Source organism: Propithecus coquereli, unplaced genomic scaffold (genome assembly GCF_000956105.1).
Source record: "Propithecus coquereli isolate 6110/MARCELLA unplaced genomic scaffold, Pcoq_1.0 Scaffold433, whole genome shotgun sequence".
Taxonomy (NCBI): Eukaryota; Metazoa; Chordata; class Mammalia; order Primates; family Indriidae; genus Propithecus; species Propithecus coquereli.
The window spans coordinates 121021-137101 of NW_012150097.1; the positions used below are offsets into that span (position 1 = coordinate 121021).

The 16081-nt window shown below is 47.6% G+C and overlaps 1 protein-coding gene across 1 annotated transcript in view; it reads left to right on the top strand.

The window, feature by feature from the left end:
• The window catches only part of FRAS1 (Fraser extracellular matrix complex subunit 1), a 208114-nt gene that overhangs the window by 120643 nt on the left and 71390 nt on the right, over positions 1–16081 (top strand). Inside the window, 7 exon segments of the mRNA XM_012653893.1 lie at positions 4123–4258; positions 6434–6624; positions 7620–7773; positions 9202–9465; positions 11666–11854; positions 13293–13412; positions 13694–13873. Coding sequence (XP_012509347.1) covers positions 4123–4258; positions 6434–6624; positions 7620–7773; positions 9202–9465; positions 11666–11854; positions 13293–13412; positions 13694–13873 — 1234 coding nt within the window.

Genomic DNA, 16081 nt, shown 5'->3' on the forward strand with positions numbered 1-16081 from the left:
ATCAGTGGCAGCAGGAGGAATGTTTTAAAACATGGACCTGCACAAAATGATTCTTCATGCAGCAAAAAAATGAATTTGTGCTGCTACCTCACATGCTATGCGGATATTAACTCCAGACAGATCAAGTACTTAAATGTTATAAGTACAATTTTATAATTCTTTGTAGGCTCTAGATAAATATCTTTATGATATTGAGAAAGGGAAGAATTTCTTAAACTAGAAACAAAAAGTGCTAACTATAAAAAACGATTGATAGCTTTGACTATATTAGAATAAAATTTGTATTCATTCAAACACATCGTAAAGGCAGAAAACAGAGCTACAAATTAGAAAAAGATATTTGTAGCACGTATAACAAAAAAAAAAAATCACAAAGAAAACATAAAACTTCTGCAGATCAAGAAGACAAGGTAATCCAATAGAAAAAATGAGCAAGAGACATGAATAGGAATTTCACAGAAGAGGAACCGCATGGTCGATCCACAAATGAGAGAGATTCACCTTTATTAGTGAACAGGGGAAGGAGACCATGTACCATTTTATATCAAGGCAGAGAAGAAATGCATCTGTGGAAGATTCTTTACTCAACCACTTTGCGGAAGAATTTGGCGTTGTCTTGTGAGGATGAGTATTCATGTACCCTAACCATTTCACCCCTAGATTTATGCCCCGTAGGAACTTTCACATACATACCAAAGAACACGTGCAAGAACATTCGTAACAGAAATAATAGCAGGAATAGTGACACCAGCCAAATGCCCATCAACAGGATAACAGATAACTTGCGTTATACTCAATGGACTATGAGCCTCAAAACACATGACGTGTAGCTGCATACAACACTACGGGTGGATCTTAGCAGTCTACTACTGAGTAAAAAGAAAAGTCCCATAAAAGTAAAGTCAACTCCACATTTATAAGTCTAAAAAAACCTAAAAATATACTTGGTAGTAACATATCACATTATACTAAGAAATTCGAGAAAATGGGTAACAGGCTTCATGGTATTTAAGGACAGGGTGAGGGAGGAGCACGCAGGTGAATGTTGGTTATTCTCAAAGTGTTAATCCCCGTGTTGAATGGTGGGTTTACGGATGTATAAATAACAAAAAGAAAATAAAAGGATAAATTAATACAAAAGGGATAAGGAAGGTCTTTGAGCAGCAAAGTTACGTGAGAACAAGGTCTTCTTCCGTGTTCTTGTGTAGCCACAATATCTTTGATTTTCTAAAATAGGGATTTTAAGTTATGACAGGGTATTTTCAGGGGGAAAAAAAAAATCTAGCTGATTTTCCACTTTTTCAAACCCGGCAGTCATTTGAGATTTGAAACATAATATGTCTGATATGAAATAAGCATTTTTTTTTTTTTGCCAGATTTGCCAACGTGAAATTTGGAAGCTATTTGTTCTCTGGTTAATCCAAAATGTTATCATGTTGAATGTTAAAGTGAGTCATTGGCTGAGCTTTAAATAACTTCTGTCTCATGGAATTTTATCATTGTATTGTAGTTATAATGGAATTTTACCTGTTTCTAAAAAGCAAACCATCCTTAGACATTCTAGAAGCAGCCTACATCTTTGTTTATAGATAGATGACTTCCCACTGACCATGTTTTATTCTTCACTGGATGCTTATAATAAAAATAATACGTGTATGGCTCTTACAAGAGCAATAGGTCGTCTCTTTGTTTTACGCCCGTACGTAAAGTGTATTTCCCTTACTGTTATCTTGAGCTACTCTTAGAAAATGATATTATCAATGAGGCGTTTCAGGAGGAATAAATACTGGATTTTTCATACGGTTTGAAATGGTGTTGCTTTGTGACAGAGAGAGACTTTTCCAATTAGCAGAGGAAGCAGCACCCACCCGTACCTCTTTAACTTCTGGAAGTTTTTATTCCTGCAAATGTGCATTCACGTCCTGCCTCGTATTTGCCCGATTAGGACGATTCTTCCCCCGACGCGGAGATCTGGATTCGGTTAAGCTCTCTGCCTATGTACGGCACTCTCTTAAGAACCTCGGGACCTGAGGTGGAAGAACTCTCGGAGCTTTCAAATTTCACAATGGAAGACATCAACGATGAGAAAATTAGGTATGCATTTTTTATTTGACGGAATTTTCAAAAATTGTGTTAAAGTATTTAAGCAACTGATGGCAACTCCCTTGAAAGAATATGTTGCTTCTGGCCCCGTTTTTAAACACAGGTGCAGCCATTTAACCTGGCTCGTCAGTGTGTCTCGTTCATTTGATTGTTTTTGGCCTTTCTAGGTACTCGGCTGTGTTTGAAACGGATGGTCACCTGGTCACGGACAGCTTCTCTTTCTCCGTCTCTGACGTGGACCACAACCGTCTGGACAATCAGATGTTCACCATCATCATCACTCCTGTCGAAAATCCACCGCCAGTCCTCGCCTTTGCTGACCTTATCACGGTAAGCGATTCTCAGATCAATACACAGCGAGTGCTGTGGGGAGCTGAAATCTGTGGTGACTTAAAAAACGGGATTTCTGCCTAAATTGGCTGCCCCTTCCCCCCCCACACACCAAATATCTAGGCAATGGTGTCAAGATATGCATGGTTTTCAATCATGAGTTTTTCAAAAAGTGTGTAAATAAGTATAAAGAAGCTCACATCATTATATCCACATTATTTAATTAGTCAACAAAAATTTATGTGCTAGACACTATGCTAGATGTCATTAGTATTGGGAATAAAATTAGAAGTAGAATATATCCTTGAGGAGTTTACAGCAACTAACTAGTTGGCAGCAACTAACACGTGGACAGCCCGAAATCAGTCCTTAAATGAAGTCAATTCTTAACAGCAGCATTGACGGCTCCTCTGGGAAGGGGACAGTGTGGAGTATCTTGCTCATTGTTACCCCCATTGATTTCGAGTGCCAGTTTTATTACTTAATAGCTTACTGACCTTGGACCAAGTATTTAATCCTTCTTAACCTCAGTTTCCTCATCTTTTAAAAAAAATTTTATTTTGGAGATGAGGTCTCGCTATATGTTTCCCAGGCTGGACTCCAAGTCCTAGACTCAAGCGGTCCTCCCTCCTCAGCCTCCCAAGTGGCTGAGACTACCACCCAGGACCATGCCCAGCTGTTGTCTTTAAAATCGTGCTATTCCTGCTACATAAAGGATTTCTCTGATGGTTAATGAAAGAGCATTAAAATCCACAGCACAGTGCCTCGTTCATGGTAGGGATTCCATGAATGTTAATTCACTGTCCTCTTCCTGCTCTGCCGAATGCCAAAAGCTCAGGAGCTTTTCTGGTTTTGTCGAACAACTGAAAGTCCATAGAACTCTGAGTTGTTTCTAAATGGTTCTGAGATTCCTCCCGTTTTTCTGTTTCCGTAGCTTGGGGAAGCCAGTTGTGGTGTCCCCACTGCCCGAGTCAGGGCAGCCTTCCGCCTTGGAATTTACAGATCTTCCTGCAGGTAGCCAGGGGTTGCTCAGAGAGAGACGGCTCGACCACCCCCAGCAGGCTGGGGAAAAACACCGTGCTCAGGCTGCAGGGTTAGCATGCAAAATGCGCCCTAAGGGGAAAAGTTAGTTTGAACAACTGCTTTTACTTATACTGATTCATTTTCCTCCTTGGCGTGAAGATAAGCGCTAGCTTTCAGATATGGTGAACCTTTCTTCTACACACCTGTAAATGTACAGCACCAGGGAATCAAAGGGGCTTTTATTCTGGGCGAGAACACCTGTGGGACAGCCACCCACAGGATCCGAGGGAGGACTGGGTCTGTCGTTCTCCACCTGTGGGCTTCTGGGCGTGGCTGCAGGAGAAAGGCAGCCGTCCTGTCGTGCTGCTGCGCCGAGGCGGGTGACGGGGACCGGCCAGAGCTGCTTTGTAACCAGATCCGTCGCGAGAGGAGATGCGGCTTTGAAGGCAGACACGGAAGTCACCGTGTCTGAGCGCAGCTTTGCGAGGCGCTGAAAGATTACAGCATGCACGTCCCTCCTCTCCTCCCGTCCGTAGAGGGTCAGCCTCCTTCCGTAAGGGGAGCTGGTGCTGGAAGGTCACCCCAGGCAGCACTTTCCAATTCGGTTCTTTTTCACTGCGGGTGTGCACGGTCACCTGAGGACTCTCGTGTGCTTTTCTTCCTTAGGTTGATGAGGGAGGGAGAGCCCCGCTCTCATTTCACCATTTCTTTGCCACCGACGATCAGGACAACCTCCAGGGAGACGCCGTCATCAAACTGAGTGCCCTGCCCAGATACGGCTGCATCGAGAACGCGGGAACAGGTACGGCTTTGCCGAGGGGTCGCCAGGACCACGGAGGGGGAGGACCTGGTGTCCAGTTAAACCTAGAGGTGAAAAACCTGGGAGGAATGGAACCATCTCAAAGAAACGGAGGGAGAGAAGGGTTCGTTCATTTAAAAAAACTCACTGGGCATTTTCTGTGTGTCGGGCACGGGCGCGTCGGTAAACAAAACGACAAAACCTCCGTCTTCACGGAGCCTTAGATCTTGTTGGAGGGAAGACAAATGAAAAACCTAATAAACGAGAATACCGTGTGATGTTAGAAAGTGAATAAATGCTGTTTAAAGTACAGAGCAGGGTAAGGGGATCTGAGTGCAGAGGGGCCTGTGGACCATACTCCGAACCGAGCACCCAGGAAGTGAAAATTGCCGTCCTGGCCTTGTGGGGCGGCTGCAGTTTGGCGGAACCACAGCTCGAGTCTCGGCTCCTCTGTGGCCGCGGTGTCAACTGAAGCGCAAGCCTGTCTGTCTGCGACACCCTCCTCACCCTCCCAGCACCATCTGCCCCGGACCCTCGGTGGTCGTCACAGAAGGAGCCGCAAGAGGCCACGTCCCGTCCACAGGCCCCTGAGCCCGGCTGTGACCGGCAGCCGAGACAGCTGGTGGCGGGTTGCTGTGCGGCTGGCCCTGCTCGGAGACTCCCAGCACCACGCTGAGCTCTGATCGACGCACCACTGGCAGCTCCCACAGACAGGCCACCGACCGCGGGTGTCTGTGGCCAGCGTGGGGCCTGGGAGTGCAGCCCGGTTACCAGGAACACGTTTAAAAGTGCTCGTGGTTTTCTATGCAAAATCTTAGATCTTTTTCTCCATCTTGCCTTCCATCGCGTGCACTCGGAGGTGCTCATTGCAGAATCAGGTTTATTTCCCTAAATGTCTGTGCTGGATACGACGGGCGTAAACAGGAACGAGACACAGACGGTGCCTCATGAGAGACAGATCTGCAGCAGGATAAATGACGATCACGAAACCAGCGGGACAGGGAGAGGAGAAGGCACTGAGGGAGTGCAGAGGACAAAGCACTCACCTGCTGGGAAGCCAGTAAAGTCCGAGGAGGTGACGTTTGAGTTGGAGCTCGAGGAGTTCGTGGAGTCTCCGGCATATTCTGCGGGGGGAGGGCTTGGGCGACTGTGAAATGGTGGAAGGATGTTCTCCCGCCCTCCCTGCTCTCCGTGTGCTTTCCTGTTAAGCCTCCTTAACACGCGTGTATCAACGTGTCAACCTGGAATGGTGGGTGTGCCACGCACAGGAGCATCTCACGGGCTCTGTGGCCTCCAGATCTGCTAGCTCCGCTTTTCCGTGTTCATTTATAGCCAGGGAATGTCTGAAGACACAAGGGTTTCCTTTCTCTCCTCTCTCTAAAAAGAACATTGTGGTGACGATTTAGAATCAATCAATTAGATTCTGATTAGAATCAAGTCAAAGACAAGACGTCCACCATTGAGACGTCGCTCACGCATGCCCGGGGCCTTTTACGGCGTTTGGAGTTGGGGTGAGAAGAAGAGGAAGCTGGAGCTGGCACTTTCTGTGGAGCTTGAGCACCTCGTACCTGATGCGCACCTGAGCTCTGCGTGGCGCCGAGCACCTCAGCGTCTGAGTGGTCCCGGAGCATCGCTGCGGCCGCGGTGCACTAAGCCCTGCGGAAGTTTCCTTGAGGACCTGGGCAGCCAGATGAAAACACCATGGAGATGTTTCTTAGATAACCTTCCCTTACATGGAGAAAGAGGGTTCCTGTTGCAGGATGTGCCGATGGAATGGTCTTGAAAGTGGCTGGGGCTTAAGGCGGGATCTTTGCTCTTGTCCTGTTAATTGCGCCGGGACTTATGTTCTCAGAGATTCCTAAGGAAACCACCAGCGATTCCATGTTATGCAAAATAATAGCGTTCTGAGTGCTTTTTTTTTTTTTTTGGTGTATTGTCTCTTTCGATTCCCTGTGGAAACGGAAGGGCAGGTGTGTCTACTCGTGGATGGGAAATAGTCGGGAAAACTGGGATCTGGCCCCAGGTCATCCAGTTCCTGGTCTTGTGCTCATCCCTCTCCCAGCTTTATCCTCAAGCACGTTTTATCTTTGGTCAAAAATGACGTCTCATTTTCCAGTTTAGCCTGGTAAGCAGGAACGGATGGATCAAGGTAAAAATTCTCTCTCAATCTCGACGTAGGTGATCGTTTTGGCCCTGAATCCACCGGTGACCCAGAGGCGTCGTTCCCTGTTCAAGACGTCCTGGAAAACTACATTTACTACTTTCAGAGCGTTCACGAAAGCGTCGAGCCAACCCACGATCTTTTTAGTTTTTATGTGAGCGATGGAGCCAGTCGTTCGGAAATTCGCAGCATCAATATCACCATCGAGGTAAAGACTTTGGAAGTCGGAAAGGTTGAGCCTTTGACCACAAAATCACACCGTTATACAGCTCTCGTTACATGAGCTCAAAAGCAGAGAAGATTGGATTTGACCTTCAATCTTAAAGGTCATTTTTAAAATATAGCCTTTGGGAAACTTGTAGAATTCAGGTTGGCATTTGGGGAAGGTTGGAATTAAAAATCTGAATTTCCAGTTCAGGGTAAAATTGATTCATTCTGTGGGGAAACTGTTTGTGAGGGTTAGAGAAGCCTTGTTGGTCCCATATTTAGATAAAAACTAGTATTTGCTTATTTTTCCCTGAAATCATCGTGTTTGGCTCTATAGGCATGTTTGCCTTTTCTTATTTTTTAATTCATTTATTCATTTAATTGTAACATCAAAGAAATATGTTTTTGATGTTGCATTTATTCACATTTGAGCAACTACGTGGGCTTGCTCTACCATTCTTGAGAGAGAGAGGGAGGGAGAAAGATAAATCTCAGAATGGAACACCCTCTGCCTGGGGCAAATAAAAAGCACGGAACCCTTGTCACTCTAAGGGACAGCGGTGGACAGGGGCCGGCGCGAGGGCGGGGAGGCAGCTTTAGAACCTACGCTTTCAGATAGCGTGTCCTTCTGCAAGTACCAGGATGTGCATAGGGTTTTCTAAGGCAGTTCTGAGTTCCAATAGTGCTTGCTCTTTTATCCTCAAAATATTCTTGTGAAGTCACATGTCCATATTTTTGGTCCAGAAAATATGATCATCGTACCTTTGGAAGATACCCGAAAAGATGTTTGTAGAGTGTCCATCAGCTTCCTTTCAAGGGGATATTTTGTTTGTGTGACTTGCTCTCCTTGCATTTGAATTGGGAGGTAGAGGGGGTGGCCCATTAGATGCTATTTTGATTATGAAAGTTTCTGCGACGATGTCTCTGAATAACGTGCGTTTTCTTCCTTCTCGGACCAATATCTGCGTGAGACCTAATATTTTATGCTTTAATCAGAGGAAGAACGATGAGCCTCCCAGGATGACCCTGCGGCCGCTCAGGGTGCAGCTGAGCGCGGGGGTGGTGATGGGCAACTCCTCCCTGAGCCTGCAGGACCTGGACACCCCAGACAGCGAGCTGGTTTTTGTCTTGACCAAAAAACCCGACCACGGTAAGACACACACTGCTGTGGAAAGCTGCTTAATTGAGATTCCTGACGGGTTATTAGAATAAATACATAGATTCCGGTTATTTCTTTGCCTTTTCTGAATATGGTCCACTCTTTGCATGAAAGTATAATCAGATTCACAGCTGGCTAACATTCTTGGGAGTCATGGTAGCCTCAGTGCTAGTAAATTGGTGTCTCTGAAATTTAATTCCAGCTGTTTTCTTGCTTTCCTGTGTAACCTCAAGCAAAACAGGTTTGGAGTCTGCACAGCCTTTTCTCAGAGTAGGTGTCAGTGTTTGACAACCCTCAGCCATCTCAGGCAGCCCCGGAGAGCTGTGCTGCGTCCTCATGAGCTTTTTCCTTTTACGAAGAAAGCACTTTTCCTGATTTAAACCAGATGCAAAACCACTGCAGGGATCGTCTACCCATTTCTTTTCTAAGTGCCATCTCCCTGGTATCAACTAAAGCTCTAGAACCCAAGTGGTGTATATCAATCCATCATAACGCCCATTGGTCTTTCAAGATTAAATTGTTGCTGTGGGCCAGGCGCAGTGGCTCCCACCTGTAATCCCAGCACACTGGGAGGCCGAGGTGAGAGAACCACTTGAGGCCAGGAGTTCGAGACCAGCCTGGGCAACATATCAAGACCCCGTCCCTACAAAGAATTAAAAAATTAGCTAGGTGTGGTGGCACGCACCTGTAGTCCCAGCTGCTTGGGAGGCCGAGGCAGGAGGATGGCTTGAGCCCAGGAATTCGAGGTCACAGTGAGCTGTGATCAGGCCACTGCACTCCAGCCTGGGCAACAGAGTAAAGCTCTGTCTCTGGGGAAGAAAATACAGAATTACAATAAATAGATTGCTGTGGATGGAGGGTTAACAGAAGAGGCTGTTGGTCATTCCCCGCGTGGTCGCTTGCTTTCGTTCACTTTCTTGAATGAATTGCTCTGACTGCCCTGTCGTAGCGCGTGACCCTTGGAAATAGAAAAATCTGCCTCAATCTAAAGATGCGTAGCGTCTTTCTAAATTTAAAAGGAATTTAAAACATATTCCCGTCTTGCACTTCGCATGCCCTAAGAGAAAGGCAGTGAGGGAAGAGTCCTGTCTGCATTTGCAGAAGGGAGAGATCAGGTTTAGGTAACGGAGTGAGTCTGGATTCGCGGAGGGAGATGTGATTTCCAAGCCACTGAGTCACCGCATCCGTCTGTGTCTGCTTGAGAGATTTTAACCGGGAAAAGCGGGATTTGTCTTCTTTATCCAAGGCCCCAGGGCAGCGTCTTGTGCTTATATAAAATGCTAAGCTGCTGGCACCAAGAGCCTCTGTGGTACCTGACGTTCTACCTGGGCTCATCTCAGTTGGCAAAATAAGGCAATGTTTTGGCGCCATATATATTCCCACCGTTGTTTCTTTGTTCTCCTTCACTTCCTTCCTCAGGTAATCTCATCCGGAGGCAGACTGCCTCTGAGCCCCTGGAGAATGGGACCGTTTTAGCCCACGGCTCCTCCTTCACCTACGAGGACGTCCTGGCCGGGCTGGTCGGGTACACGCCTGGTGACCCCGGTGCAGGGGTGGACGAGTTCCGGTTCTCGCTCACCGACGGCCTCCACGTGGACTCGGGGAGGATGGAGGTCCACATAGAGCTACCCACCGGTGACACGCCCTACGTGGCTGTAAACCGAGGCCTGCAGCTCTCAGCAGGTAGCCCAGGAGGGGGAGAGGGTGGCCATGGTTCTCCCATCCCCATTTCTCTCTGGTCCAGCGGGCAGAACTCCCTTCCACGTAGGTTATGTGGGTGGGTCTCGAACTAGCTGTTCAGCACTTGGGGAGACTGGGCTTTTAGAGAACTCTTGCTCTAGGGATGCTAAGAATTGTCAGTGACAAAGGTGAGCCTCAGAAATTCTTTGGACCAGATGCCTCTGTCTGTGAATTTGAGAGAAGGTTGAGAAGAGTTTATAGTGCTTTCAGGGTTCTCAAAAATCTTAATTTATTCAACTACTCTTAGACATAAGGTTCCTGTAACATTGTTACTGTCCAACCAGCCCCACAGAAACAAACAACAAAAGAAATGTAGCAGGATTTTCAAGATGCTTATTAAAAAAAAAAAAAAAAAGACATAGGCAGTTGAGAAGTTGTCATGTATTAAAAGAGATTGTGCAAATAATTGGGAATTATGAGATACGGTATTGTAGGGTCTAACACACATAGTGTTACTTATGTTTAAGCAACATTGGACCTGTGACAAGTGTTAGTCTTGGACTTGGTCTGCGGTAGGGAGTTAACAGTGGTCTTTTGCCTACAGAGCATCTATAGCTCACTAGGGTTCTGTTGTTTGTCTGTTCTTCGTTTTGCATGTATTTGGTAGTGAAAAATATATGATATTAGAATGTTTGAAAATTTGGGGACTCCCAGAGGTCCCAGATGTCAGGTCTAGGATTCGACCTTACCCTACTTGCAAGCTAATAAGCTAGTCTGTTACCATTTCACAGATGGTGGTAGAAGACACAAGGTTCCTCCGTCCCAGAGAGAGTACGTTGTTACTCACAGCGCAGCAGGCAGCATGGGCGCCGGCGAGTGCACATGTGTCCCTCTGCCCTCCAAGTCCCACAGGGGTGGTGCGGAGGGCCAGGGGGACACCATCCCCAGCAGTGGGCTGCATTACAGAGAGGAATAATGAGCTTGGGAACTCTCCATATTATAGCAAGCACTAAGCAAGTCTGATATCTGTCCCAGAGGAAGACATCGCCTCCTCCCTCAGGGCTGCTTGCTGAGAGATGATCTGGGGGAAGGAGCAGCCAGGGCCGTGCATTCTGGGCATTGCCCAGCAGGGGCGTGCAGGGAGGCTCAGGGCCGAGGTGGAGTGCCACTCTGAACACCAGGGTGTATCACACGTGAATGGCTGGGAGCTGCTTTACCAGAATCTACTGTTTTTAACATGATAAAAAGGCTGGGCTGTCAGGCAAGGGGCAAGGCTCTGAGAGGAGGTGTTTGCCGGCAGCCAGCGCCTCGTCCTGTCCCCAACCCCTGTGCAGGGACCAGGGCCTGGAGGCTCAGACCTCCCTGCCCTTCACACTCAGGACGTCCTCTGTCTTGAGGCTCATTTTGACTGTTTGGTCTGAAGATGGCAATGAGATATGTTTTTGAGTTTAAATAAAGCTGTGTTTTTCTGATTTGGTGATCCATGAGACAGTAAATAAATTAAATCCAGGCAAATTTCATCATAGATCTAGCGGTTATTTGCATCACAGAACTAGGAGTTACTACGTAGGTCCAGGTGCTTACTGGTAGGTCAGTGGGTAGAATGAACATGGGGAGGAGATGAAAATGTATCAGAAGAGAAAAAAGGCTCTGGTCTAAACTTAAGGGGTGATTAGCAAATTGGAAAGTTGGGACTATTTCGTTTAGGGAAATTAAAATTTATTCATCGGCCGGGCACGGTGGCTCACGCCTGTAATCCCAGCACTCTGGGAGGCCGAGGCAGGCGGATCGCTCAAGGTCAGGAGTTCGAGACCAGCCTAAGCAAGAGCAAGACCCCGTCTCTACTAAAAATAGAAGAAATTAGCTGGACAACTAAAAATATGTAGAAAAAATTGGCCGGGCATGGTGGCACATGCCTGTAGTCCCAGCTACTCAGGAGGCTGAGGCAGGAGGATCGCTTGAGCCCACGAGTTTGAGGTTGCCGTGAGCTAGACTGACGCCACGGCACTCTAGCCCAGGCAACAGAGCAAGACTCTGTCTCAAAACAAAAAACGTATTCATCTGGAAACGGAGAAGGGTGAGTGCCTAGAACTTAGACCCAAGGAACGTGTCATAATTTAGCCTCCAGTCTCCTAACATCATCTGACATCCCATTCTAAAGAAAGGATCGGGAACGACCTACCCTCTCCCGTTCTCTTCCAAGGGTCTGCAGCGCGCATCACTGAACAGCTCCTGAAAGTGACAGGTACCGACTCAGGTGACCGTGAGGTCACGTACGTCGTGAGGGAAGATCCCGGTGCAGGCCGCCTGCGGATGGTTGAGCCCGACAACCCGCAGCAGATCTCGGTTAAGGGCCCTGTCCGAAGTTTCACCCAGACGGACATCCGCCAAGGTCAGCCGAACCCTCCTGCCACCCAGACCTCCACGGACTCCGCCCACTGTAGTAAAATGGGACTTAAACGCCTGGTAGCTGACGGCAGTAAACAGTGCACTCTTCTCTTTGCATAAGAGCCGAGTTACAGCTTCATTCATTCTCTTTCTCCTTATTTTTTTTTTTTTGTTGTTCTATGTTAAACTATCTTTCTCGGCTAAAATGTGTTTATGTCTTGGCTTAGCCTGGGTGAAATTGGGGGCTATCGTGGTGGAAAAAAGTCATTTTGACTTGCTGTGATGCTCAAAAGCGTGAGAGAGAGAGGCGCCAAAGAAGTGAGTTGGGAGGGATTAAGGTGGAAATGGTGCCCTCCTTAGGTGAGCAATTTATGTCTCTCTTCAGCTCCCCAAAGAGCACAAGTTAATGAGCTAAGCAAAATGGAAAGGCATAAATCCGAGCGGGGTGGAAATCACACGGCTCATCCCTGCTGCGGGAAATGCTGATGCGATGTAAAGGCGTAAATGCTAAATGCTGCGCAGTTACCGCGCAGCTTCCAGGGGTAGAAAAGGAAGAAACAGTTAACATAGGGGGAGGAGAAAGTGACCCAAAGTCGTGAGATGGTGTGTGGTTCCGTTCAAAGGTGGAAACACGCCCCGAGGAGCAGAAGCAGGGTCCGGCCCAGGGACTGACACCTACGTTGACGGCAGCTCGCCTGTCACGGGGCCTGTCTGTGCCGCAGTGAGGGGTGCGGAATCCGCACGAGGACAGCGATTCCTTCACCACCCCACGCCTCGGTGTTTACCTGTGAAAAATGGGATCAGGCACCTCTTCCCAAAAGTCTGGTTCTGTTCACATAGCCAAATCGATAGGTATTTGTAAATGATGCTGCGGTTACCAAAAGAATGCAATACGTCGTACTTCTTGCTTTCCGTCCTTTGGGCTGGTATGTGGAGTTTATCCACTTGTTAATTTGTTTGTCTGTGGGTCTTAGCCCACGTTGTTCCACGTATCGGGCGACGAGGAGCGGAGGGTCTGGCAGAGCGTGGGCCGCGGCTGTGCGTCCTCCGGCCCTTGGGACTCGGGTCTGTGTGAATAGTGGGGTGTGGTCGGTCCCCATCTCACACACGGGCGACTTTGCTGGTCTGGTTTTCATGAACCTCCTTAGGAGCTGAGCTGATCTTTCAAACAGACTCAGCCCTAACCATAAGAAATGTCACTCGGGGTGATTTTATTACGAGAAGCTCTTTGGTTAGGCGGACATAGGTGGTGGGAGAGGAAAGGGAGGAAGTGAAAACTTTAGATTAAAATGTCAGAAGCAGCGTCAAAGTGAGGAGGGTGTTAATGGGTCCATTGGTGTGAATACCAGCTGAATTCCTGCTTCTCACTTCAGAGATAGAGGCAGAAAGCACGGATAGCAAATCTCGATTTATTTCTTTTTATTTTTTTTTCTTTTTCGTAGGGCGGGTGGAATATAGTCACAGAACAGGGGAACCTGGTGGGAGCTTTGCTTTCAGATTTGACGTGGTTGATGGAGGAGGCAAGAGACTGATCGACCAGTCATTTGCCATCAGCGTCTTAGGTAAGGGGACGTTCGGTTTTCTAAGGTGAAAATGCTTTAGCACTTCTGAGGTTATGCGGTTTGCACCGTGCTCGCCTTGAGTCTTGAGCCCTTTTTTTCACCTAGCTGGCGTAGAAATTGAAAATCGCACCTCTGTATTGCAGGAAGCTCTGGCTCCTTGCTGTGCTCTCTGACAGACAGGCCTAAGGATTGCTTCGATCTTGCCCCCTGGGCTCCACACCCTAGAATTAAAGAAAGGCAGGAAAGACCCCATTTCAAATTACTATTTCTGGTATTTTCAGAAGACAAATCCCCACCAGTCATCGTCACCAATAAAGGGCTGGTCTTGGAGGAGAACTCAGTGAAGAAAATCACCACTCTGCAGCTGTCTGCCACGGACCAGGACAGCGGGCCTGAAGGACTCACCTACAGAATCACCAGGCAGCCCCAGCTGGGCCACCTGGAACACGCGGCATCGCCAGGTAAGGCTGTCCTCCTTGCTTCGTCTGACCACGAGTTGAGTCTCGGTGAGTGGTGGGGCAGCCACGTCATGGGTCCATGTGCACCTGGAACCTGCCTGAATTCACATTTATTTTCTGCCTTACTGATTTTGGCCTTTATACACTGCCTTTGGTATACTTAGCACACAGTAGGTGCTTAAAAATAACTTGCTAAAGTGAATATGAGATCACAATTTCATGTAAGCAATCGTGTCTCCATAAGTAGGTTATTAGTTCCTGTGAGGCAAACACCGCACCTGTTTTTCTTCTACGCTCCCTTGAGCACAAGTCACCGTGCACTGTGATTAAAAATTCCATTCACCAAATAGTAAGTGAGCATGCATACGGAGTGAGAGTCTAGCTCAGCTGCTCTCAGGAAACAAAGATGAACAAGATACAATCTTCACCAAATTTCTCTATCACGTGAGATAAGGAACCTCTCTGCACATAACCATAACTCGGGGAAACTTAGAGCAGGTGTTTTAAGAAAGAAATAAACATGGTGTCGTAGGAGTTAAAAAGTGCGAGAGTCTACACTGAGCGGGAAGGTGCACAGAGGCAGCGTTTAAGAGCGCCCTTTGGAGGACAGAATTTGGGCAGACAGAATTTGTGTTCTCTCCCGAGATGAGAACAGCATGGGAGGCACATTCGAAAAATAACGAGTAGACCAGGTTAGCCGAAGCATATTTTCTGAGAATAGGAGATGGGGCTCACGGGTAGATTGAGAGTTTATGGAGGGTCTTCAAAGCCGGGACGGGTAACCTCTATCTAATTCAATAGGCAGGAGCGGGTCACTGCACGATTTTGAACAGGGAAGGAAAGTGAAATTCATCAGGCGTGTCCAGCAGGGTGAACGGAAGGAAAGAAAAAGGAGGCAAGGCACGGCGGTTAGGAGGTTGTCACATTTAGCCAGGTGGGAGGGACGCAGGCGCACCTGGAGCAGCAGGTGTGGGAATAGTAAGATGAGGATAATAGGGGAGATGATACCCATACCTGGGGAGCATTCAATGCACATTTGTCGATGGACTAAAGGAAGGAAGGAAGAAATTTCGGACGAGGGAGGGGCACAGTTCAACCCACAACAAGAGGCTCTGGAAAAAATCTGAGGCAGGAAAGCTGAGTCTCGCACGGAACACCCTAGAGGCAGGACACAGGCAACATTCAGGGAGCCACGGCTGTGCGGAAAGCAGGAGGGCGGAGGCGACATCTGACATCCCGCTAAGAAGGCAGTTTGTTCAGAGCTGCTTCATTCCCGCAGCATCTCCCTGACCCACACGGAGCTTCCTCCGGCGTGCCGGCCCCCAGGGGAATTGGGAAAACCGACAGGGTTAATGTGGGTCTCGGTAGTCCTGCCAGGTACACAGTGTAGCCGGCAGGTTGGTGATTGAAAACTCCTTCGCTGGGATTAAAAGCCTTCAAGGTATTTCAAACAGCAGCTACCTGCTGTGACAGCCAGTGGGGACAATATGTTATTAGAAACACCGTCTTGCTGGCAGGTGAGTAGGTGACGTCTTCCAATACCCAATTAACAAAGGCCGAAATTAAGAAATGTTAAAGTGTATAGGGATTGAAAACACAGTCATGCGTCGTTTAACAGGGGATGCACTCTGAGAATGCATTGTCAGGCAGTGTCGTTGTGTGGCCGTGATAGAGTGTGTTTACACAAATGCCTGCTACACACCTGGGCTGTATGGAATGGTCCGTATCGCTCCTGGGCTACAAGGCTGTGCAGCATATTGCTGTACTCAATATCATAGGCAATGGTAACGCAACGGTGAGTATTTGTCGATACAAATATATCTAAACACAGAAAAGGTATAAAAATATGGTATTATTGGCCGGGCATGGTGGCTCACGCCTGTAATCCTAGCACTGTGGGAGGCTGAGGTGGGCAGATCATCTGAGCTCAGGAGTTCGAGATCAGCCTGAGCAAGAGTGAGACCCCATCTCTACTAAAAATAGAAAGAAATTACTTGGACAACTAAAACATATAAAAAAAAATAGCCAATAGTACGAAAGAGGTTATAGCCAACAAAGTATTTTAGAAGAACAATTAAAAAATGTTACAATGGTGATTTTTTTTTTTTGACACAAAGTCTCACTCTCTTGCCCAGGCTAGAGTGCCGTGGCATCAGCCTAGCTCACAGCAACCTCAAACTCCTGGGCTCAAGCGATCCTCCTGCCTCAGCC